The 23,682-nt window shown below is 41.8% G+C and overlaps 2 protein-coding genes across 6 annotated transcripts in view; one reads left to right on the forward strand and one right to left on the reverse strand.

Moving 5' to 3' along the window:
* LOC134536251 (sodium-independent sulfate anion transporter-like) overlaps nt 1–2,704 on the forward strand; it is a 38,552-nt gene extending 35,848 nt beyond the window's left edge. Inside the window, exon 13 of the mRNA XM_063375947.1 lies at nt 2,058–2,704. Coding sequence (XP_063232017.1) covers nt 2,058–2,122 — 65 coding nt within the window. The 3' untranslated portion in view covers nt 2,123–2,704. The remainder of the gene's footprint in view (nt 1–2,057) is intronic.
* A 745-nt stretch (nt 2,705–3,449) lies between these two features.
* Nucleotides 3,450–23,682, reverse strand: part of LOC134536252 (mitochondrial uncoupling protein 4-like) — a 31,278-nt gene continuing 11,045 nt past the window's right edge. Inside the window, exons 1-7 of one of the 5 annotated variants that reach the window (XM_063375953.1) lie at nt 20,745–21,030; nt 14,291–14,367; nt 13,252–13,442; nt 10,792–10,914; nt 9,150–9,347; nt 7,077–7,169; nt 3,450–6,065 (exon numbers count right to left, since the gene is read on the reverse strand). In XM_063375953.1, the coding sequence (XP_063232023.1) occupies nt 5,891–6,065; nt 7,077–7,169; nt 9,150–9,347; nt 10,792–10,914; nt 13,252–13,442; nt 14,291–14,367; nt 20,745–20,949 (1,062 nt within the window). In that variant the 5' untranslated portion in view covers nt 20,950–21,030 and the 3' untranslated portion in view covers nt 3,450–5,890. Of the gene's footprint in view, nt 7,170–9,149; nt 9,348–10,791; nt 10,915–13,251; nt 13,443–14,290; nt 14,368–19,376; nt 19,559–20,744; nt 21,031–23,682 lie in introns of those variants that run through there. The other 4 variants (XM_063375956.1, XM_063375952.1, XM_063375957.1 and 1 more) reach the window with 4 other exon arrangements.

Below are 23,682 nucleotides of genomic sequence, written 5' to 3' on the forward strand. Positions count from 1 at the left end.
TACAAATTTTCCCGGGGGAGTACCTTATAAAAAGGTATATTGCCCCCCCCCCCCCCCCTCCCCTTTGGAAATTTTAGTTGTTGAGCCCCTGCTCACTATCCCTGATGATGTTGGAACACTGTAGCGTGTCTCATCAGGGCCGGATTTAGGGGAGGGCAACCGGGGCGAAAGCCCCGGGGCCCCCACAAACGGAGGGCCCCCACAATAGAGACTTCGGGAAAAAAAATCTTTCAAATTCCGACAAGTAAACTCTAGTAAACATATTTTCCTTTGATATTCTTTTTTCGCTGTTTTACCTTTACCTACAGTACTTTGTACATACATGATTATATTATTGTTAAATATTAACAGAAATATTCATGAACACTAAAATTTAATTTTGTGCAATTCTTGTCTCCGATTATATTTATGTATGTTTTTTTTTTCAATACTAAGAGAATATACTTGATTTCGCAATATAAATTATTTATTGGAAAACTTGACTGAAAAAAATGGTGCATTTTACTTGGAAAATAGTTTGGGGCCAGGGGGCCTCCGCTCCTCTGTTGCCCCGAGGCCTCCAGACCTCTGAATCCGGCCCTGAGTCTCATGACAGAGTAAATTATGCCCAGTGTTGCCAGATTGTTGTCATCCGGCTAGCTAACACTAATAATCTTATTTTGTATACCATCGTTAATTGTAATTTTTATTAGTTTTCAAATTTTGCTACTTGATTTTTCTAACACCATGAAACAGGATTGACAGTATTATTACAGTTGTAGTCGTTCTGAAAGAAAAAAATAATAATAATGCAATGCAAAACACCAATTATTTTTCACGGGAGAAACTATTTTAGCATTCAATTAAGTTATGTGCTGTGCTCAAACAAAAAAATTTATAAAAAATATTTTGCTAACAAAAAAATGGTTTAAACCAAGATGGCATCATTTAGTTGCATGTCCTTAGAAGCAAAAATGTATTACTATCAGATCATGCTCTTAATGAAATAAACATAAAAACATATAAAAAATTCTCATTCCGGATTATCAAAAATATGCAGTGTTTCAGATACATTTAAAAAAATGTAATTATATTTTAAAGGTGTGTCTGAAACTGTTATGCTCCATGGTGTATATCCTGACCAAAACAAGGCCAGTGCTAATGGCCGAAATCGTCAGTTGGAGTGAGAAAGATATTCATTACAGTGCGCACTGCCAACTGAGAATGAGACATGCTATACAGCCAATCATGCTGTTTCTTTAATTAAGATATTACTATTTTAATGCTCATATGTCGCTCTGGGAACAAATTAGGATAAAATTGTTTCAAGTAATAAATTATTGGACCCAGCCAAAACGACATAGCAACACATGCCAAAGTATCCCATATAATTACACAGTTCAAGCTTATTTTGGAACATTTCATCTTAATCTAGTAAAATGAAAACTGCGTGTTAATGACACTGGACAAATGTACAGTCATTTAAGGGTGAAACATGCTTCTTATATCCCAAAAATAGTTTGGACCTTCACTGGGTCACTCTATCAAATTTGGCTTGAATGATGGCTGCAGGGCATCACCATCTACCATGAATTTATAGAGATAAGACTGAATTTCGTCTTGTGTCGGGGACACCAACATTGCCCTACCATTTGCCAATAGAGCAACCGAACTGTCAGCATCATTTCATGTAATATTATCAGCCATGTTGTTCTGTTTAGTATCAGATTTGGTATCTGTTTATTACCTGTGCTTTAAAAAAAAAAATTAATTTGTAATTTGATTCTATGCATAATTTAATGTTCTGTGCACAAACATATCAATAACATTTTCTTTAAAATTCAGGAAATTATGTTTTTATGTGTAATTCAGGAAGAATTTCATAACCTAGACAGCATACTTACTTAATGCAGAGTTGTTTCATTTTGACAGTTTTTGGGCAACCAGGCAAATTTTTAATGTTCGGGCCAAACAATTTTTTTTTGAGACAGCTAGGATGCAGTTAACTTTTTCAATGGCTATCAGCATTTTTTATTTCAGAAAGTATGGTGTAATTACTATAATAATTTCTTTTGCAGGTGAAGATAATTCGAGGGTATCACGTAACGAAGATATGACCCCAGTTCTGGCTGCGGAAGGATGACCAACATACCTATTTAGTTTTTTTTTTTTGTACTGTCGGCTCTGTCAGCATGCCAGGAAATTTAACATTTTATGTATAAAAGTACTTAATTCAGGATGTCCACAGAAATCTGTAGTAAAATTTCCCTGATCAAAATTTTAAACTTTCCCGAATGAATTTTGAAAATGATTTTTTTTTTTTTTTTTTTTTTTTGCAATATTCTGGAAGAAATAAAGAACATCCAGCCTTCACCATCACTATAGCTGGCCTAGTTCAAACAGGACTTTGGGATATGCCATTTTATAGTGTATATGACTGGTCACTAAAATCACAATTGAAAATAAATCTGCTTTCACAGTCTGTGTGATGGCAGACTAGAATACGTACATGACATTTTCCCCTCAAATTACTATCACTGGAGAATTTCTATGACCTTAAAGGATTTAAGTAAATATTTACATTTGCCAATTCCAGCTTCTCTCACTTTTCATTTTTTCTCTGGTTTCCTAGACTGTGAACACCCTGGATTATGTTACCATGTGTGATTAAATGTACTGTTTTACAATATTTTCAAAAAATACATAACTGTGATAATGGCAGAAAGCTTATTTTCTTTCATCTGTGTTTAATATTTAGAAATTGAGTCAATAGGTCCACATCTTCAGATTATTTTCATGGTTGAAATAAAAATATTTGAGTAGAAAATGAAGTGAGTAGAGTACAGTTTATTAAAATAGAGCCAAATGTAGATTTGTTGCTGATTATCAGGGAAAGTGTTACATGGTGAAATGCGATAAAACAAAACAACACAGGAAAGCATGTCCGTATACCATATAACATTGAAATGCAAGTTAATACACAATAAAGCAACGAAATGCAACTAAAATCATGAAATTAATCAGTATTTTTAATCAAAACTTAACTCAAATCACATTAATGTAATACATATCTTCATTTATTAAATTCAAAGAATTTAATTTATTCAGCATGTTGTTCGCAGGGGCGAAACCGGGGGGGGGGGGGGGGTTAGGGGTTCTAACCCCCCCTCCCTTAGCCCCCATATTTTTTTCTTATCTGAAAGCAGGCTAGCGAAAAGCCTGGGTGTCTTACTGCTATCACCGGCCAGTGCACAGGAGGGGAAGAGTAAGCGAGCCCTACCGATTCTCCTTCCCTTCCCCTACCCCTGTCGCGATCATAAGTTATAAGGTTGTGACGCCGTGACGGGTCCCAAGCTTTCAAATATCTTACACCTACCTATTGTATTTAACCAGCGCGGTAATCATAAGCAGGTGGTGACTGGGTAATTCTTCAAGCTAAAGCTAATTGTTTCCAGGAATAGGCCAGTTCTGGCGAAACCCAACCACTTTTATTCCTTTTTTTTTGTATTGTAGAGCTTCGAGCATGATTTATGATTTTGAGTGGACGTGGACAAGGCACTTGGATTGATTAAAATATCTTTAATTAATTTCTTACTTCATCACTCAAAGAATTTTTTTTATTAAATATGAATAATATTTTTACCATTACAATATTTAAAGTTAAGTACCGAAAACTGCTCAAATAGCACTATTTTACACCTTAAAATACAAATTTTCCCGGGGGAGGACCCACTTTAATAGGGGGGGGACCATGCTTCTTAACCCCCCTTATACACAAATCCTGGCTACGCTACTGGTTGTTCGTACCAATATATATGTACTAACTAGATTGGGAAAAAAATGTTCACTGTTTTTTTTATCTTAAAAGCCTGTTATTAGTAACTTATTTTTACATTAAGAAGTTGATATATTTTTTAAACACACAAATACTTACTGATTTGTTTCAAATGTTCTGCCCTAGACATACTAATTAAAAATTATTATATTATACAACTGCATTATATCTTGGTCTAAAAGACACTGTTCTGGTGAAAAATAAGTAGCATGAAACAATTAAGTGTCATATTTGTTCAATAATACGCTTTTTTTTTTTTTTTCAATAAACAGAATTCATTAAAGATAAAAACAATAACATCAAAATCTCCTGTTAAATAAACCAAATTGAACTAAAACTAAAACCATAAAATCTTGTCTCAACTAACTACACATAGAAACTTACAATCACGTAACCTCAGTGGCGGAGCGTAAGGCATTGCACTCCTGCTGTAGCATCCACCAAATTTTATCATATAATTGTTAAATATTTTCTATACCATGGTTTGCATTAGTATAGCTGTTGGAACACATGTTATACTGTTTTCCCGCATGAAATAAATTTACACTGGTTTGCACATCAGGCCTGTGCAAAGCTTCGACTAAGCGAATCAATTGAAGCTTTTTTTTTAATAATTGAATTGATTTCACCAGGATATCGATCGTTCATTTTATTTGAAGCTTCGGTTGTGATGCAAAGCTTTGGATCTAATGTGAAGCTTTGCAGTTGCTGCCAAGCCTTAAAACCTTGGAAGACTAAGATTGGCTCATTGAAAAATTTATTTTTTATTTCATTTAAGTTGGTTACTCAAAAAAAAATCACAAGATGGCACTTTGTTTGCATTTATGAATGCTCAATGTAATATTGTGCATTTTGGGTTGTTTTATGATTTTTATTGAATGATGTTTTAAATAGGGCTCAATCGGTTAATCACTTAATCAGTTTAAACATTACAAAACATTAAAGGAAAATTTTTGTTTTTACTTCAATCATTTATTTTATAAAAATAAGTGTGATACAGCTTCACTGAGAACATATTTACATTTTGATTCGACTTCGCGAATATTTTAAATGTTAAGATTTGATGTTCGCTTTGCATCAAATACTATCACTCGTGCAGGCCTAACGCACACCTTCCTGAGCGTGATGGAGCTCCCTAGCTCTGTCGACTTGCAATGTGCTTCAGTGCTCCGCTCATGCCTCATGCAGAGCACTGCTACTCCACCGACCAGTAGCAGCACAGGTTAGCGCTCCTGCCGGTACACTCCGCAGTGCCGGCCTAGCTCTATTTCTAATACCGGTGAGCTCCCAGTATACTATACTATGTTTCGTAATTTACCATCCAAGTTTGCATTACTTATTTCTCACACTGTAACTGTACATAAATTAGCAGGTGCCGACACAAAATTTTTCAGAATTTCATTCGGAAAGGGCGGTTGGGGAGGGGTAATTCACATAGAACCACTTTGCCTGCTGTTTGTTTCCAAATTCTTTCCATTTGTTGGTGGGAATTATATAATTTTTTTTTTATGATTTTGTAAAAAGGAAGGGGGGGGATTTTTCTCTCCTGCGTTCCCCCCCCCTTCCTCCCCCCCTCTTCTCAAAGCTCTTCCTTGTGTACCTTCCTGATCACTTGTAATATGCAGGTAAAAACCCTGTTAAAAAAATTCTCTACGTATTAACTATAACAAAAAAATGGATAACTGGACCTATCTATGACATCATATAATTTTACCATCTTTTTTTTTTTTAATTTTCCCTGTCGATATGTTTAAAATCTGTAAGCATCTCAGCAAATTCTTAACAGGGATTTTCTGTATGTGGTGTTGCCCGAGATCGCAAGTCTGATGTGATGGGAAAAGTGTGTTTTAAAAAGTGAAATAAAGAAGAAAGACTTGTGTTATGGAAAAGCAGCAGTGTTTTTTGTGAGCGATGCTATGCGTGAGAAAGAGGGGGGGGGGGGGGTGTTTGTAAACACTGTAGGGGGGTTGTAAACATTGCGGCCCGGGGGGGGGGGGGGGGGTTTGTAAACGCTGCGGGGGGGGGGGGGGGGGATTGGAGGGTTGTAAACAGTGCGGCAGGATCATGATGGGGGGTTCAGAAGGTTTGCGCGCCCAGCAACAGCTTGATCTGCTCGTAGGACAGCCAGAAGGTGAGCGACCAGGGCGCCAGGCGCAGCCACAGCGGGATGAAGCCCTTGTACAGGGCCAGCACGCCCTCGTCGCGCACCGTGCACAGCAGGCAGTCCGTGCTGCTGCGGTAGTACAGCCCCCTGCAACACGCACGGTCTCTCGCTGCGCCCCGTGGCGATCACGCTCGCATCCCCCCTGACTTCCCCCTGCTAGACTGCTTTCCACCCCGGGGGCAAGAACTCATTCCGGAACCTTTCCTCGACAGCACCTCGCATTGCCACCACGTACTAGTTCCGCTACTCCAAATATGTTTGCAGTCGTTTCATTTTCAATACATCGCAAGCAGGGGCGCAACAACTAAATTTCCAAAGGGGGGGGGGGGGGCAATATACCTTTTTATAAAGAATCATCGAAGCCCCCTATTGAAGCGGGGGGGTCCGGGGGTCCTCCCCCGGGAAAATTTGTGTTTCAAGGTGGAAAATGGTGCTATTTAAGCAGTTTTATTATCTAAAAATTGATTACACAGCAATTTCTATGCCCCCCGTTTGCCCCCACTTCAATGTTTCAGAGGGGGGGGGTTGTGGTCAAAATACCCTTCCCCCCCCTCCCTGTTGTTGCGCCCCTGATCACAAGTTGGATACCAGTCATATACTGTGGTTGGTGTTCCCCTGGGAGGGTGAAAGAGAAAGGTCCCCAGCAGCCTCAGTGAGGAGAAGCAGAACAAACCCAGGGACAAACTACACTTGCACACCCTCCTACAGCCTGCATCTCTCATCTGTCAGCCCGAGCAGGGGTCCAGGAAGCCCCGGGCTAAAGTGGCATGAGTGATGCAGTTTACAGACAGAACCTGTAGTTTTTTTCAACTAAGCTGTTCCCCTGTGGCAAGATGCGTGTTTTCGATTATAATGCGACCCCCCACTTTTAGTTTTCACAGTTTTTGGTAAATATCATAGCGTTATATATTCAGGTAAATACAATAGAATTGTAAAGCTCTCGTTTTTATCTTTTTACACGTAGTATGTTTTTTTCTGGATTTGAAATGAGGTGTGGGCCTGAGCCACCGGCCTGAGCTGCCTTGCTTCGCCGTCCGGGACGCTGTGTTGTTGCAGCGAGCGCTAGAGTCTCCGTCGCCGGGGGGTTGGCGGATGTACCTCCCCCGCTCGTCCGTCGGCTGGTTCATCACGCGGGCCTTCACCACGTCCGCCGGGCTGCCCATCACGGCCGCCGCGAGTCCCGCCAGCACGCTGCAACATCCACAGGGCTCATGCACCACCTTCATTTTTCTTTAATTGTACAAGGGCCCTTAAAAGTCCTTCAATTTCACTAAGATTCCTTAAAAACTCCTTAATAATAAATGATAGCTTGTAAGTAATCGATAAATGCGCATATTGGAAAGTTTTTTTTTTTTTTTTTTCGACTTGGTAGCAAAACAACGCTTCGCACGTGCATATTAAAATTGGCAAAGTTTAGTCCACATGAGACGATTTTATGTATAAAAGTTTTGAATTTGTATTTCATATTTTGATTCAGACCTTTAAACTAAAAAGGTATGTTTTGCTGACTATTAGTGATCAAATTAAAACATTCGGACTACAAATTCCAGATAGACACTAAGCGTGGGTTAGATGTGTTTAAGAGATAATTCTGGGACAAAAGAGGGTTATCTGTGACAAATTACTAACCAACAGAATTATTTGTTTGTTCTTCATTAACTATTTAACATTTTTATTTTCTGGAGGTATTTTATATTACAAATAGTTTTCTACCTCTTTATAGTAGTGAAGGCAGTAAAGTAAAGGGGTCCTTAAAAACTCCTTAATTTTTGGTTGTGAAAGAGGGTACAAACCACGATCGAGCCCCCAACTCACCTCGCCACAAGAAATTTGTTCGGAGAAAAATAAAGCACAGACGAAAAAAATAGACTGATGACAAGACAATTTCAACACGAAAAGTAAAAACAAAAACACAACAACTCCAGGCGATACAATGACGAAACTGAACAGAAAATCTGGACGACAGCGCGGATGCTATGTCACTGACTCGGTACTCGCGAAGTCGAGTCACACTGAAGTGTTTGGAATCAGGGACATCAAAGTCAATACCGCGACGCCCTAGATTCTCAAAGACTCCAGGTATCCAGGAATCGGATAACCAAGAATCAAAGCATGAAATACCAGTTACTTCAGAATGTAATTAAGCTTAAAATTTGTAATTCTCTTGTGCGGTATTGACACACACAACTAAAAAGATTTTATGATATTAATTCAGAATCTAAAAAAAAGTGGATTGGAAACCATTAAAAAATGTTTTATCCAACTCAAATTATTTTGCCACATACCTAAACATATTGATTAAACTTTTTTTAATTTTATTGTATGAATTACTTCCATTATTATTGCATTTTATTGCATTTAATATTGTATTTTATTATCATGCAAAATATTCAAAAATAAATTTGCTTGGCTTCGGTAGGTAACTGCTACCCTGAAGATTGTGACGAAGGTCTACCGAAACGCCTGTGTAATCTTCGTGTTCAATGCTGCTAGAAACCAGAAGCCAAGCAGCTTCGGACAATAACCGCGACAGCCTGTGATCATTATTACTTGAAAACAACAGATCGAAGAATTCGTGGAGCACGGTACCGGCGCTGGAGTAAGGCCGGGTTTATAGAAAATGCAAGAAATGCAACTATGGTAAAAGTCCAACCTTAACTCTTCTACCAGCACGTTTATAAAAAACGCAAGATTTGCAATAACGCACGAACGCAACGCAGAAGTTGTTCAACTTTCTACTTCTTGCGTTTTCTCCTTGCGTTTCGGCCTTCTATACTGGTTGCTTTAGTATGTGGAAACTGAAACTGTCATGTAATGCTTATAGAAGGCTCTGCGATTGTAATTGTTACGTTTGTGTTTCTTTATTTATGTTTTGGGCTGGCATTCTTCTAGTGAATACAGCGCAATGGAGGAAGCTGAAGAATTTCTTGTTCAGCTTATCCAAAAAATTTCCCTGCCTGTACGATAAGTACAACAAAAATTTTAAAAATAATCATGACTTATTCCTGAAATTTTATTTTTTTACGTTGGCGATGGCCGGTGTCCTTGCGTTTTTTTATAAACGACTGTGAATTTCTTGCGGTTGTCGCGTCCTGCGTTCTTGCGTTTCTGCGTTCTTGCGTTTTCTATAAACCCGGCCTAAAGGTTTGGGAAAACGTCCCTAGCCGTCACCTGGCGAGCGCGTGAGTGACGTAGTTGTCGCCGAGCGCCAGGCGGTGCAGGAGGAACCTCTTGGAGCAGTCGTAGGCCGTGAGGTCGCCGAGCGTGACCAGGCCCGCGCGCTGCATGTTGGGCACGCAGCCCTTCCACAGCGCCCACACGCCCCCCTCGGCGCGGATCTGCCTGAGTGCGCGCAGCAGAGACTCCGTCCTGCCGGCCGGCACGCACACGGTGTGGTCCATGGTGTCTGTCCGCCTTCGTCGCGGGGAGCGACTCCCACCATGTCATATCGTGCCAGCCAGTGGCGTAGCCAGGATTCGTGTATGGGGAGGGGGGTAAGAAGCATGGTCCCCTCCCTATTAAAGCTGGGGGTCCGGGCGTCCTCCCCCAGAAAAATTTGTATTATTTAAGGTGTAAAATGGACGTAGTTATGCAAAAAGGAACCAACCCACATGAAACCTATTCTGAGTATTTTGAAGTTAAAGTTAATTATAAATTGTAATTCTCGTATTGTAACATAATGTGGGTATAATTTTAATGGTCCAGTATAAATACTGATATAATAATAGCAACGACGGTACGATCAACCTTGTACTATTTTAATTTATTTTCAAATAAAATATAACAAAATTGTGGGTTGGTTCCTTTTTGCATAACTACGTCCAAATAGTGCTATTTTAGCTGTTTTCAGTAATTAAATTTAAATATTGTAATGGTAAAAATATTATTAATTTTTTAATAAAAAAAATTGTTTGAGTGATGAAGTAAGAAATTAACTAAAGAGGTTTTAATCAATCCAAGTGCCTTGTCCACGTTCACTCAAAATCATAAATCATGCTCGAAGCTGGACAATGCAAAAAACAAAAAAGGACTAAAATGGGTTGGGTTTCGGCAGAACTGGCCTATTCCTGGAAACAATTAGCTTTAGCTTGAAGAGTTGCATGACACCATGTCATCGTCTCAATTCTATACGCACGCAGCGATCCTTACACTTTTGGAAGCCCAGTCACCACCTGCTTATAATTACCGCGCTGGTTAAATACAGTAGGTGTAAGATATTTGAAAGCTTGAGACCCGTCACGGCGTCACAACCTTATAGCTTCTGCTCGTGACGGGGTTAGGGGAAGGGAAGGAGAATAGTTAGGGCTCGCTTACTCTTCCCCTCCAGTGCAGTGGCCGGTGATAGCAGTAAGACACCCAGGCTTTTAGCTACCTGCTTTCAGATAAGAAAAAAATATGGGGGCTAAGGGGGGGGGGGTAGAACCCCTAAAAACCCTCGCCCCCCCTGGCTACGCCCCTGATGCCATCTCCTGTCTTTACGCCATGGATGTACCCATGTGCGAATCCAAAAGGGTTGAAGCTGCTCCCCTTCTGAAGTGGAAAAATAAAACAAAACAAGAAGCAAGTAACTGTAGTTAGCGAAAAAAATTTTATGTTGCAATCTAATAAATAAAGAAATTGAAATATAAAAGTTCTGAAAAATGCCCCATCTGGCAAATTCCAAAAAAAAATTTCCCCCTGCTCCCCTTCTGTTTTCACCTGGATACGCTCTTTTACCCGCCTGCCTACAAGTTCAGCAACTGCCGCCTTGTTATTAACCTGCCTCGGAGCATGTTCTCTCGCCTCCGCCAGAGGCGCTGGCTGCCGGCCTCACCTGGGAGGCAGCCCCCTCAGCCGACGACGGCCCTCCGCCTGCATGCGGACCTTGACGAGGTCTGCCGGGTTGGCCAGGAACTGGGCCACCACGCCCGCCGCCAGACCGTTGGCTGCGGACTTCCTGAAATCACGTGGCCTTCGCCCTCGCGCACACTCCCCGACTATACGTAATGTCAAACTTGAGGGATAACATTTTCAAAAATAAAAAAATTGGTTGTCTGTAAAGTCGGTTTACAGACGATAGTTTAACGTGACGTCATAACAAAACATTGATGAAATGATTGCATACTTTTATGAATAAAATTGAATCATTCTTATTGAATTATCACTATTTTGTATGGTTACAAAGAAGGAGTGAAATGAAATCTACAATTTAATTGATAAATTTACTTTTATTTGCACTCATTAATTCAAATATGTGTATTACTTTAACGAAGAGATTATTTTAACTTTAACTTTTATACATGTTTGCTATTTAACTTCTTCCAATCTGTGTTATTCTGTTAAGGATAGGACGATGATAGGAAAAGTAGGAAACGAATGGGAGTGTTTCAAGTTTAATGTGCCTCGAAAAAGTCAAATTGATGGTTGTTCCAATCGAGTGGAAGAGAGATAGATGCGGCAAAAGCATACAATGAGCGTAATGGGACACAGCATAACGGGACTATGTGTGTAACGGGACATTTCCGTGCATGCAGCCGGCGTTCATCAATTTATTAGACGTCACGTCAAAAAAAATTTAATGTTTAGGCGCAACAAGTCACTCCCACACTAGCAGTGTCTTCCTTGTGATTAGAGGCAGTCTGCAACGGAAGCCATTGTCTTATTCGGCAAAACCATTCAGGGAGGGTAACGTAACCAATCACGAAAACACAGACAATGCCACAATGCACAGCTAATCTCTAAATATTTTCACAAAAATTGCAGTCCCCTATTTATGATTACTTTTATTCTTTGGCTAAAAAAAATTATAGCCCACAATCATAAAAAAAATCATTTATTTTTTACACAATTTTTTAATAAATTATTTATAACGTTTTGAGATTTTAATTTTAGCAATCAATTTCAAAACAAACAGATATTAAGATCAAACTTTATTGTCACTTTTATTTGATTGGGCTTAAAGTGTCGATGATAGCGAGGCAGAAAGGATCACCATGACTCATAATAAGGAACCATCCCAACATTTTCTGGAATAATTTCCAGACCCTTCGACAAGGTTCCGCTCCAAAATATGAGGGCCCTGCAGAGTCCTGCAAAATCTAGGGCAGACACCACATAGGGCTTTTAGGATGGAATCCATAATCTGAGTCTAATTTGGCAAAAAAAAGCACTTTTAGTGAAACAGTGCTTGTTCTTAAAGCCTTATTTGTATTCTCCCCATTGGATTATAATAATATATTTCTTTATAATTTGTTATAAGAGTTCAGAATTTAAAATTTTGTTGTACTAAAAATTAATAATATTAGGCTTTAACTGATTTTGTCACATCTGAAAACCAAAATGAAACAAAATGTTATATTTAATAAATAAATAAATATATAAATATTTTTGCATTTTATTTCTCACACAGAACTTAATGGACACACAATTTGCACTACTGTAGGAAAACCTGTTAAGGAATTCTGCATAGTGGAAGTCGAGATAAGCTTAGATTTGTTTTTAAAAAACAATTATTTTTAGAGTTATTAATGACAGAAAACTAAAACATCCTAGATGGAAGGTATCTCTCCACTTAAGATCGCAATGCCTTTTCTACTAACAGCAGAGAGGCTACTGGCAACAGCAACCATTTCTTTGACAATCTTTAATGAGGACCGCTTATTGGCCCGGTCGACAGTGAGAATAAGTATCTGCTCCATCTGAACTCTGAATAACTGACGTTGTTTATGTCTTTGGGTAGTTATTGAAACTAGTGACACAATTTTGGCTTAAAAAAAAAAATATTTAGATGGTACCTAATCACCAAATTTCAACTTCGAAAGCAAAGAGACTGGTATATATATAATTTTTCATTCAAGCAAATAGAAGGTGAGGATTGCCAACTGTACACGCTGCTGAGGCAGACTTTAGCTCTTGCCGAGATCATAGCCCCTCAGCCCTCGGAACGCAAGGGAACGCCCGACAGTGACCTCGGCTGCTGATGGCTAGAGACCCGACAAATTCGCGGGTTCAATGACCTCCAGGATAGACTCCAATATCCTCTACACACTCGGGCAAATGCCAACTGTTCATTGTGAGTCGTCTCGACTGGGTGGCCTTTGATTCGACACTTCAATGAGTGAGGGTCTCTAATTGGCCCTCAGTCCTCCAGATTAACAGTGAACCAATGCAGAAGCAGCACTAAGGTATAATTATTTGAATTTTAGCATAACACGAAATGAACCCGCAAGTTTTTCGGGCCTCTACTGACGGCAGGAGGGGTGACGCGGCTCGGAGGCCAGTGCGAAGAGCGCACCACAGGGGGTAGGCCCCCGTGGCGGGGTCGGGGCTCAGGAGGTTGTCCCGCAGCTGCTGGTAGATGACGACTCGCGCCCCGCAGTACACGGTGTTGCGCCAGATGGCCGGCGACAGCCCCCGCCACAGCGCCCAGAGTCCCTCCTCGCGCACCACGCCGACAGCAGTCCTCACCAGGCCTCGGCGAGCCTCCTGCAACAGGGTCCTGACCTCCCAGACCTCAGCTGTAACATCCAACAGTCATGACCTCCCAGACCTTAGCTGCCACGTGCAACTTCAAGGGTTTTTTTTTTTTTTGCTCATTTCAGATTTTGGCGAAGTTACATTTTCAAGAACCTACCTATAAGTAGAGACCTGAAATATTCGCGGATTCACTGACCTCTAGTATAGCTTCCATTATCCTCTGCATTTCTCAAGCAAACACGCGTGTTCATTGGGTGCTAACTTGTGAGGCGTTTACACTGGGTAGCTTGTGATCCGACGCTTCTTTGGTCAATAGTCTGCCATTGGCCCAGAGAGCTCCAGTTAAACTGCGAGCCAATAGCAGAACCAGCATAATTGTACACATGTTTGAATTTCAGCCTATCACGAAATGAATCCGCGAATTTTTCCGGTCTCTACCTATAAGTGTTATAAAAATTGTAAGATCTAATATTTATGGTGGGTTCGACTAGAAAAAAAAATAAAATGACTGTCATCAATGTCCATTAAACAAGGGATGGCTTTTGGAGACATCACTTGAGCAGGCCTCAGGAGGGGAGAAAAAAGAGAACAATAAAAAAATTTGATTATTGGGAGGGGGTGACTGATTAATTACCCTAATTTACATATCCTTTGTTGTGGCAGAATCCGCCTGCTCCCCCTACTCACTTGCAATCTTTTTTTTTTTCCCTTAAACGAGATGGAATTGTAGCAATCTGGCTTCAAATTCAACCTACTAGTCAAATTAGTTTGACCCAACAATTGTCTCCCGAAATGAGTTATGTTGCTAAGTATAACTCCCTGGCGATGAGTCGACGAGGTGAAAGTGCAGTACTCACGCGAGATGTGCCTTCTGTCGCCAGGGACTCCCCTTGTAGTTGCAGACGCGTCTTCACCAGGTCCATGGGGTACGTCACTGCGGAACACAGCGTCATAGAACAACTAAGAACGCAGCAGTGAACAGCACAATTTCAAATTCTATCTAGAGGCCAGGGATATTCACGGTACTGGTTGAACCTAGGCTGGACTTCATAGACAATTCAGTAACTACTTTTGTGGCTTCTGCGTGGCTCGACGCTATAAGTAGAGACTGGAAAAATTCGCACTTCCGATGACCTCTAGGATAGACTCCACAACCCCCTACACACTCAGGCAAATGCCACCTGCTCATTGCCTATTAACTCGTTAGACCTGTCAACTGGGACGCTTGCGATTCGATACTTTTTTTGGTTGAAGATTTTCAATTGGCTCAAAGTCCTCCAGATAAACTGTGAGCCAATCACAGAAGCAATATAAAGGTACAGTTCTAACATATCGTGAAATGAATACGAGAATTTTTCCGGGTCTCTAGCTATAAGTAGGGGCGTGTAAAGATTTCGAGACTCTGAGAGTTGCAACACCGTAGCATCGTCTATGTTTCGTGATTGGGTGAGTTGTGTCCGCTGGCAGCACACCAATCACAGCCGTCCAGTGCGGAAGAAAACGCGTCCTGAATGGCCCGGCCAAACTGGGTGATGGCTTCTCTTACAGACGGCCGCCAATCACAAGGGAACAGTCGCCAGCGCGGGTATGCAATGTTGCAGTCCGGTCCAGCGGTTCCCAAGAGGTGTTCCGCGTAAACTAACGGGGGTTCTGTGAGAATTACTGTCAAATAACTTTCTTTGAAGAAGTTGGGGTTCCGCCAATATAAAAGTCGATCATATGGTTCCCTGGCCGAAAAAAAAACGGGGGTTGTCTGTAAAATCGGTTTGCGGACGATAATTTTACGTGATAACGTCATAAGAAAACATTGATGGAAATATTTGCATACTTTTTTTAATTTTCAAATATTATTTACAGTTTTGCAAATTTAATTTAAATAATTTGGTTAAATATAATCACGAACAATTAGTTAAAAAGCCCGCCTTAACCTGTTTGATATTATAGAAGATTTTCTCGCACGGCGGTTGGCCGGTTCTTGCACGCTAGGCTCAGGCGGAACGTGTCAATCTTTCGTGAGTGCAGCCGGCGTTCATCGATTTATCAGACGTTATCACGTCAACAATGGGAACCGCTGGTCTAGTGAGCGGAAAGTGCCTGGCCGTAGCTATTGCTAGAGACCGGGAAAACTCCGCAGTTTCATTTCGCGATAAGATAAAAACCCACATGCGTTCAACCTTTTTGCCGCTTTAGTGATTGAACCACAGTTTGCCTGGAAGACTCTGAGCCAGTGAATATCCCTCGACGTAATTAGTATCGAATCACGAGCATCCCAGTCAACAGGTGTCACGAGTCAGTAGCCAATGAGCCAGTGGCGGATCCAGAGGTTCGCCTCGGAGGGGGCACTCTAGGATTTCAGAATAGCCAGAGAAAAAATGTCTTAAAATTACTAAATTTGTATTTAATCTACTCACACTACACATAACATCCAACCACCAGATTTTATGATTCTACAAGAAATTCATTATTTATAGAGACCGGAAAAATTCGCGGATTCATTTCGTGATAGGCTAAAATTCAAACGTGTGTACAATTCTGCTGGTTCTGCTATTGGCTCGCAGTTTAACTGGAGCTCTCTGGGCCAATGAGAGACTATCGACCAAAGAAGCGTCGAATCACAAGCTACCCAGTGGAGACGCCTCACAATTTAGTAACCAATGAACACGCGTGTTTGCTTGAGAAATGCAGAGGATAATGGAGGCTATCCTAGAGGTCATCGAATCCGCGAATTTTTCCGGTCCCTAATTATTTATATTAAAATATTTTATTGGTTTCAGAATCAATCATTTTTGTCGGCAATATTAATGTAGCAGACAACTGGTTTTTCGGTTGGGGGGGGGGGGGGGCACTTGCCCCTGGTGCCCCCCCCCCCCTCCCTTGGATCCGCCACTGCAATGGACAGGTGGAATTGTTCCGAGTGAGCAGAGGCTCGTGGAGTCTACCCTGGAGGTCGTTGGAGCCAGTCCCCTCCAGAGCGTCGAAGCTAAGCTGAGGCACACATGCCGGCGGAGTGTCCAGTCCCGGACCACGTGTTGCAGGGAGCCGGGCGCGGTGGGCGTCTCCGCCAGCCCGGTTATGGGGCGTCGGCGGGCGTCCAGAAATAGACGCCCCGCCGATGGGGGGATGACGTGACGCCCCGGTAATACCCGGCTCCACCAACCCCGGCACTCCTCTCCAGCCTCGCCCTGGACTCCGAGACCTCGCCGGCGGACTATAGCGTCTCCCGTCCTTCACACTAGCGGCGTGCTGTGTTGCCAGACGTGCGCCATAGAGCACAGCAGGTCTAGACACACATTTATAATGCAATGAATATATATATTTTTTAATCCATCTTAAACACTGAGTACTATTGTCCCAGAAAATAACGGGAATTTTTACAGGTCCCTAGGTATAACTGTCTACGATAACTACTTCCCCTCGGCGGATTACAATTTCTCCTCGGGTTTGCTGCAATTATTTGTTCGTTGGCTATGACTAGATACCCGACAAATTCGCGGGTTCAATGACCTCCAGGATAGACTCCAATATCCTCTACACACTCGGGCAAATGCCAACTGTTCATTGGCTGTTGACTTGTGAGTAGTCTCGACTGGGTGACCTGTGATTCGACACTTCTATGAGTGAGGATCTCTAATTGGCCCTCAGTCCTCCAGATTAACCGTGAACTAATGACAGAAGCAGCACTTAGGTATAATTATTTGAATTTTAGCATAACACGAAATGAACCCGCGAATTTTACGGGTCTCTAGCTATGATAAGTGAGAACAACTCTTTCCAGCTAGTGAACTACGAATATACTGTCGAATGTCCGTTATTCGTTTAGAAATAGCCAGGGCTAGTACACATTCGCTGTTTCGTTGACTCCTGGGAAAGATTCTGTAGACTAGTGAGACATCTAACTTGGTAGCCTGTAAGTCGATACTTTTTTTTTGCCAAAGGTTTACGTGAACTGTGAACCAATAACAAAACCAGCGCGGAAGTGTCTACAAATTGCTCGAATTCTAGCATTTTACGAAATGAATCAGCGAATTGTTCAGGTCTCTATAAATAATAACACTCGATTAAACATCACCCGACAAACCACAGATGTTAAACAACTAGCCACAGAGTTACATATTAACTTGTTATACTTCTCGACACACACACACACACACACACACACACACACACGGTGTAGCAGAGCTTCAAATAAAACCAAGCCATTTGAATACTGTTCAGATATCCGAGTGCCGTCTGCGGGAAAAAAAAAAAATTAATAATACGCTGAGGGCGGGTGAGTAGTTCTGATTCCGTTCTTAGTTTTGCAACTGCAGGTTTAGGAGAGTGAAAATTGCTAAAAACGCGTGTTTTCGGGCTAGTTTTAGGCATTGAAAGCACCCGGGGGACTTGCATTAAACTCCGCCATATAAATTTATGGCTACCGCTCCACCATCATAGTTGCTCTATGCGCGCCAGTTCAGAGCCTCGCGTCTAGAGACACCGCGCTAGAAGCACAATTACACGTAATCCAGAGTGTTTTTTTCCCGCGTTTAAGGCCCCTGCCTACCCGAGCACACACACGGTGCGCAGAGCTTCAGGAAAAACAACGCGATTTGAAAACTACCCAAGATATCCGAGTGGGGGTCTGCTTACGAAAAGCATTTAAGAGTTCGCTGAGGACCGAAAAGTACTTTTGATTTCGGATGAATTTTTCAAACTGTTTTTTTGGAAGAGTAAATATGGCTATGTTTTCAGAGTAATTTTTAGGTTTAAAACAACCGGTACAGATTCTTGACAGCACTTAAGGGACTTGCATTACACCTTCATCTTCATTTCTCCGCAATATAATGTTACGGTCACCGCTCATGTGACGACAAGAAGACTGCGCGCCAGTCCAGAGGAGACACCGCGCTCATAGGCGTGCGCAGGACTTCAGTATTGGTGGTGCCAGATTACACAACAGCCCTGTCATTCACGGACCCCGAGCCAAAAGCGGAGGAGGGGGGGTGGTCCGGGGGTCCTCCCCCGGAAAAATTTGGATTTTAAAGCGCAAAATGGTGCTATTTAAGGTGTTCCCGAACAAAAACATTAAATACACAGATGTAAAAATTTTTAACATTTTTTATGACAAATTATGGCTTTGAACGTTATAATTAATCACCAGCAAATCTACTAAACTATTTACAGTTTTAAGCTTTGTTGAGCCATAAAGTATATTGCACAAATTGTTTGCACGGAATTCATGCTGGTGGCTTTGAAAAACCGTACTTATATGTTTTCTGAAGACGCCAAATAAATGCTAGAAAAAAATATTCTCAAATGTTATGTTTTAAACTCAACAAATGAAGGGAGTTTTTGTAATATACCTAAAATATGTAAAATATTAAAATAATAAAAGTACACAAATAAGAGTGGGCAAAAGTTTTAACTTTTGGAATACAACAAAAATGTTTTTTCGGCGACTGCATATAAGTCATTGAGTAAGCCTATCCTTTTAACTAACTAAACTCTCTCTTTTTTTAAATAAACCCTGGCGGACGGCGGCTATTATTCCGTGCGCCTGCCCAGTGGAGTGAACAGTGGACACCGAGCGCGCATTCTATGTAATTCAAGGAGAACTAGGAGAAGTATTTACATTTCAGAAGTTTCGTAGCCGCGGCCTGCGTGTACAACACAAGTAATTGCACCTGGCTTGTTTCCGTGTGTATAGTTAGTTCGATTGATAATTGATATACTGATAGTGTTATGAACACCTATCTGTAACTCGACACGATTGGAAAACATATTTTTTTTGGAAATAATACGGATTTTTGTAAGTATGTATTATTTCTGCTTGTAAAAAACAAAATAACGTTAACCCTAATGGTGGTGCCAAGGCACCTGTGGCACCTACCGTGCGCACGCCTATGACCGCGCTAGAAGCACCACCGAGCGTCGCGCTTATCATCCCGCCTAACACACACATACCCCTGACGAGGCGGGCCCCTTAAATCGTCGGTGATGATGGGAACATCGCGTGCAGCGAGGAAAGACGTTCTCGAACGAACATGTGGGTCTGAACATCGGCGGGGAGCGGCTGCGTGACGCAGTCGCCTATCTCCTTCCTGTTTCCGGTCGAGGACATCGCGCCGCGCGGACGGCAGGGCGCACCTTCTCTCTAACACATACTTTACACCTCTATCATCCCCCACCAGTGGCGTAGCCAGGATTTGTGTATGGGGGGTGTTAAGAAGCATCACCCCCCCCCCCCCCGTATTAAAGTGGGTGGTCCGGGGGTCCTCCCCCGGGAAAATTTGGATTTTAAGGTGTAAAATAGTGCTATTTTAGCAGTTTTCGGTACTTAAATTTAAATATTGTAATGGTAAAATTTTATTAATTTTAATATGAAATTTGTTTGAGTGATGAATAAGAAATTAATTAAAGATTTTTGGCTAAGGGGGGGAGGGGGGTTGAACCCGTAAACCCCCCCCCCCCTGGCTTCGCCCCTGTCCCAGAGGAAAGAAACTGTAAGCAAACAGCAGGAAAATATGTGCTATCCTCCTCCTACCCCCTTCCCACAACCCTTTTTCAAGACAAGAAATGAAATTCTGCGTACACTCCTGAGTTGATGGGTAGAGACCGGAAAGAATTCTCGGAATCATTTCGCGATATGCTAGAATTCAAATGCAAGTAGTTTAACATTTGTTGAAAAAAAAAATCTAACTTTGCGGCTCCTCGTTCCAGGGCTGCTGCCTTCGTCGTGTTTACGTCTCGCGTAATTTGTTTACCTACTTCCTACTTCCCTCTGTCGCTCGAGCAGAAAGATCTTTCAGTCAACTGAGATCAACTAAGACTGATCCAGGAACATTATGCATTGAATCAAGACCTGCGCGGACATTTAATTTTGATTCTTTTACTGAAACGTTCGCTGATATGAAAGTGCGAAAAACTAATTTTCATTTTTTTTTTTTTTTAGTTGTTAGGTTTTAAGTATGTTATATTTTTAATTGTTCAGTATTACGTAAATAGTTATGTTTAATAAAGAAAATTCTTGTAATTTTTTTTCAATTGTATAAAGGGATAACAATTATTTTTAATTGAGGGAAACATTAAAAAAAAATTAAAAAACTGTTAAAAATCACGTAGTGTTGTCCTATGTATAAAGGTTTGCAGTCTTTTGATTTTCTTTTAAATAGCGAGGGGTTTGAAGAGTTGTGTATTAAGTAATAGAGAGGGGACCGACGACATTATCTGCACCCGGGCCCTGAATACGACAATATGGAAACTCTGAACGTGAAAGTAGAGCCGAAAGTTGACGGTGTGATCTCGTGCTCTATGGTTTCCCAGCAGAGTCACCGGTGCTGGCGAGGCGGCGCGCCTCGTAGTTCCGCGCCCCGCCGCTAGGTAGCTCTGCGGCCGCGCGCCGCGCCGCGGGTAGCCCCCGTAGCGCAGTGGAAATAGCTGCGGTATGTGGGTCAGGTTTATATAGCGGCCGTGCCTCAGGTCTGAGGGGCTCTGACGTCACCGGCTGGAGGGGCGCACGTAACAATGCACGGGCCATCTGCGCACTATCATCGACGTCCTTAACCGCCTCCTCCTTCCCCGCTACAACCTCTCGTTCCTTTCAAGGACGGACACGGTACCAAAGAGACGTGAGAACTATCTCGTGTGTCGCATGATCTCAAGACACAAGGCCAAGGTCTTCGCAGAGGGCAAGAGCGTACAGAGAAAGAATTTCGTTTCGATGTGGGTTAGGATTTTTTCTTTCAAATTTTTTCCTTCTTTCCAGGCTGCCCTGTATGCAGTATTTAAGGTTTTATTTAATTCCAGAGGCGTATTTTGCTGCGTACTATTCAGATGATCTAAACGATAATATCTTGATTAGTAGAGATCGGAAGAAAAAAATCGCGGATTCATTTCGTGTTATGCTAAAAATCCAAATAATTGTACCTTTGTGCTTTTTTTTTCTCTATTGGTTCACTGTTAATCTGGAGAAATCTTGGCAAGCTAGAGACCACCATTCAAAGAGGTATCGGTTCACAAGTCACCCAGCTGAGACGCCTCACAAGTCAGCAGCCAATGAACAGGCGACGATCGTGGAGTCCATCCTGGAGGTTGTTGAACCCGCGAACCCTTCCTGTTGGTTAGGACATAATTTTTGTGTTCCTGTAAATTACAAAAAAAAAGTTATGAGCATTATGTTATTAGAGATCAACTAGTACATAGGTTAAATATATATATATATATATATATATATATATATATATATATATACATACATACATATATATATATATTTAACCACTTGGTCTATGCCGTGGTTTGAACAGTTGTGGTTTAAATCGGCCAACTCTGATACATACACGCATTTCATATCTTCGACTGATAGGACCGTCAGTAATGCGATTCGTAGAGACCGGAAAAATTCGCGGATTCCTTTCGAGACAGGCTGGAATCCAAACTCGTTTAGCTTAATGCTGCGTCAGTGATTGGACCGTAATTTACCGTAGGACTCTGAGCCAATGGCAAACACTCAACAAAAGAAGTATCGAATCATAAGAATCGCAGTAAACAGGTGTCCCCGAGTACATAGAGAATCGTGGAGTCTATCCTAGTGGTCATTGAAACCGCGAATTATTCCAGTCCCTAGCGATTCGCTATAGAATGCCTGGAGCTTATGGCAAACATCCCACCCTCGGTAGTGCTAATTCCAAGTGGTCTGAGTCAAGGGGGTAGACTACATCCCACACTAACAGCAGCCGAAGAGTAGTCTTCTTTTTTTTTCCTGGAGTGTGTGCTCGAATGTGTTCTGGGAAATAAAAACGTTGGGCCATTAAAGAAAATTTATGAAACTTGGAGACCGGATAGGATAAAATCCAAAAAAACTTGTACCTCTAACGTCACTTTTATTATTGATTTATGTGACGTATTCTGGGCCAATTAGTAGAGACCTGAAAATTTCGCGATTTAAAATCCCTAAAGGATAGACTCCATGATCCTCTATGCACTCGTGCAAATTACATCTGCTGATTGGTTACCGACTCGTAACACCTGTTGACTGGAATGATCGTGATTCGCTAATTCTTCTGTTAAAGATTTTTCATTGGCCCAGAGTCCTTCAGATAAACTGTGGCCCAATCACTGAAGCAAAATAATGTCAAAAGTATTTGGACTCTATCCTATCGCGAAATGAATCCGCGAATTTTACAGGTCTCTACTAGTATGAACAGATATTTTTTTTCGCGAAAAAATTTATTTCGAAATTATGTGCGTTAAAACACTATAGCATCGTCTGTGTTAGATGGGAGAAGACTGCGCGCCAGTTCAGAGGCGACACCGCGCTAGAAGCACCAGCGACCGTCGCGGTCTGACGCCTCGTCGAACAAGCGGCGGTGATAAGCGGCGTTCAGCTGTCACCAGGCCCAAGGCCGCAGTGGCGTGCACGAGACTTTATTTCAGGAGGGGATCTGGGGGGGGGGGGGGAAATTGTATTTAATATATATTATCGCCAAACACAAGAGGCTGGGGCAGTTACGTCATCAAAGACCCGAATATTTCGCAGATTCATTTCGTGATATTTTAAAATTCTGCCTTCTGCCACTTTCTCACTGTTGGCATGGAGGACTGTGGGCATGGCCCCCACAAGGGTGGGGCCGGGTGGACCCCTGGGTCCCCTCCAGGCCCGGGCCCAGCCCTGTTTATTTGTAAATGTTTAACTATTGTAATTTTATTACAAACCAAAAAAAAAACATATTGAATATTTTATAAACAAAGCTTAGTTTAGACTTGTAAAATAGTAACCATAATTATACCTTGTATTTTCAGGTTAAATAACATTCTAAAATGATATAGGTAAGAAATAAACTGCAATTATTATTATGTAGCACGTGACAGTAAAATTGTGTGTGTGTGTGGGGGGGGGGGGGGGGGGGGGCGCCTCCGATCTTGGGTCTTGGGCCTGTAATCGAATGTGGGGGCCATGACTGTGGACCAATAAGATGCCCCCAAACAAAAGAAGTATCGAATCACAAGTTACCCCCCGGTTGAGAGGTCTCACAGCACTGCGGCCAATGAACAGGCGAGGTTTGCCCGAGTTTGCAGAGGATATTAGGAGGTCGACGAACTCACGGATTTTTTTCCAGTGCCTCTATACGTTGTCATTCTCAACATGCGCCACTGCATATTTGTGGTTTGTGACTCCGGGGTGTCGCAACAGCTCACCTTGCATCATCCAAAATAACATACTGCCTTCACCGAGAGCTCGCATGTTTTTCTCAAAACTTAACCGGGAGGG

The sequence above is a fragment of the Bacillus rossius genome, chromosome 10, assembly GCF_032445375.1.
Source record: "Bacillus rossius redtenbacheri isolate Brsri chromosome 10, Brsri_v3, whole genome shotgun sequence".
NCBI classification, from domain to species: Eukaryota; Metazoa; Arthropoda; class Insecta; order Phasmatodea; family Bacillidae; genus Bacillus; species Bacillus rossius.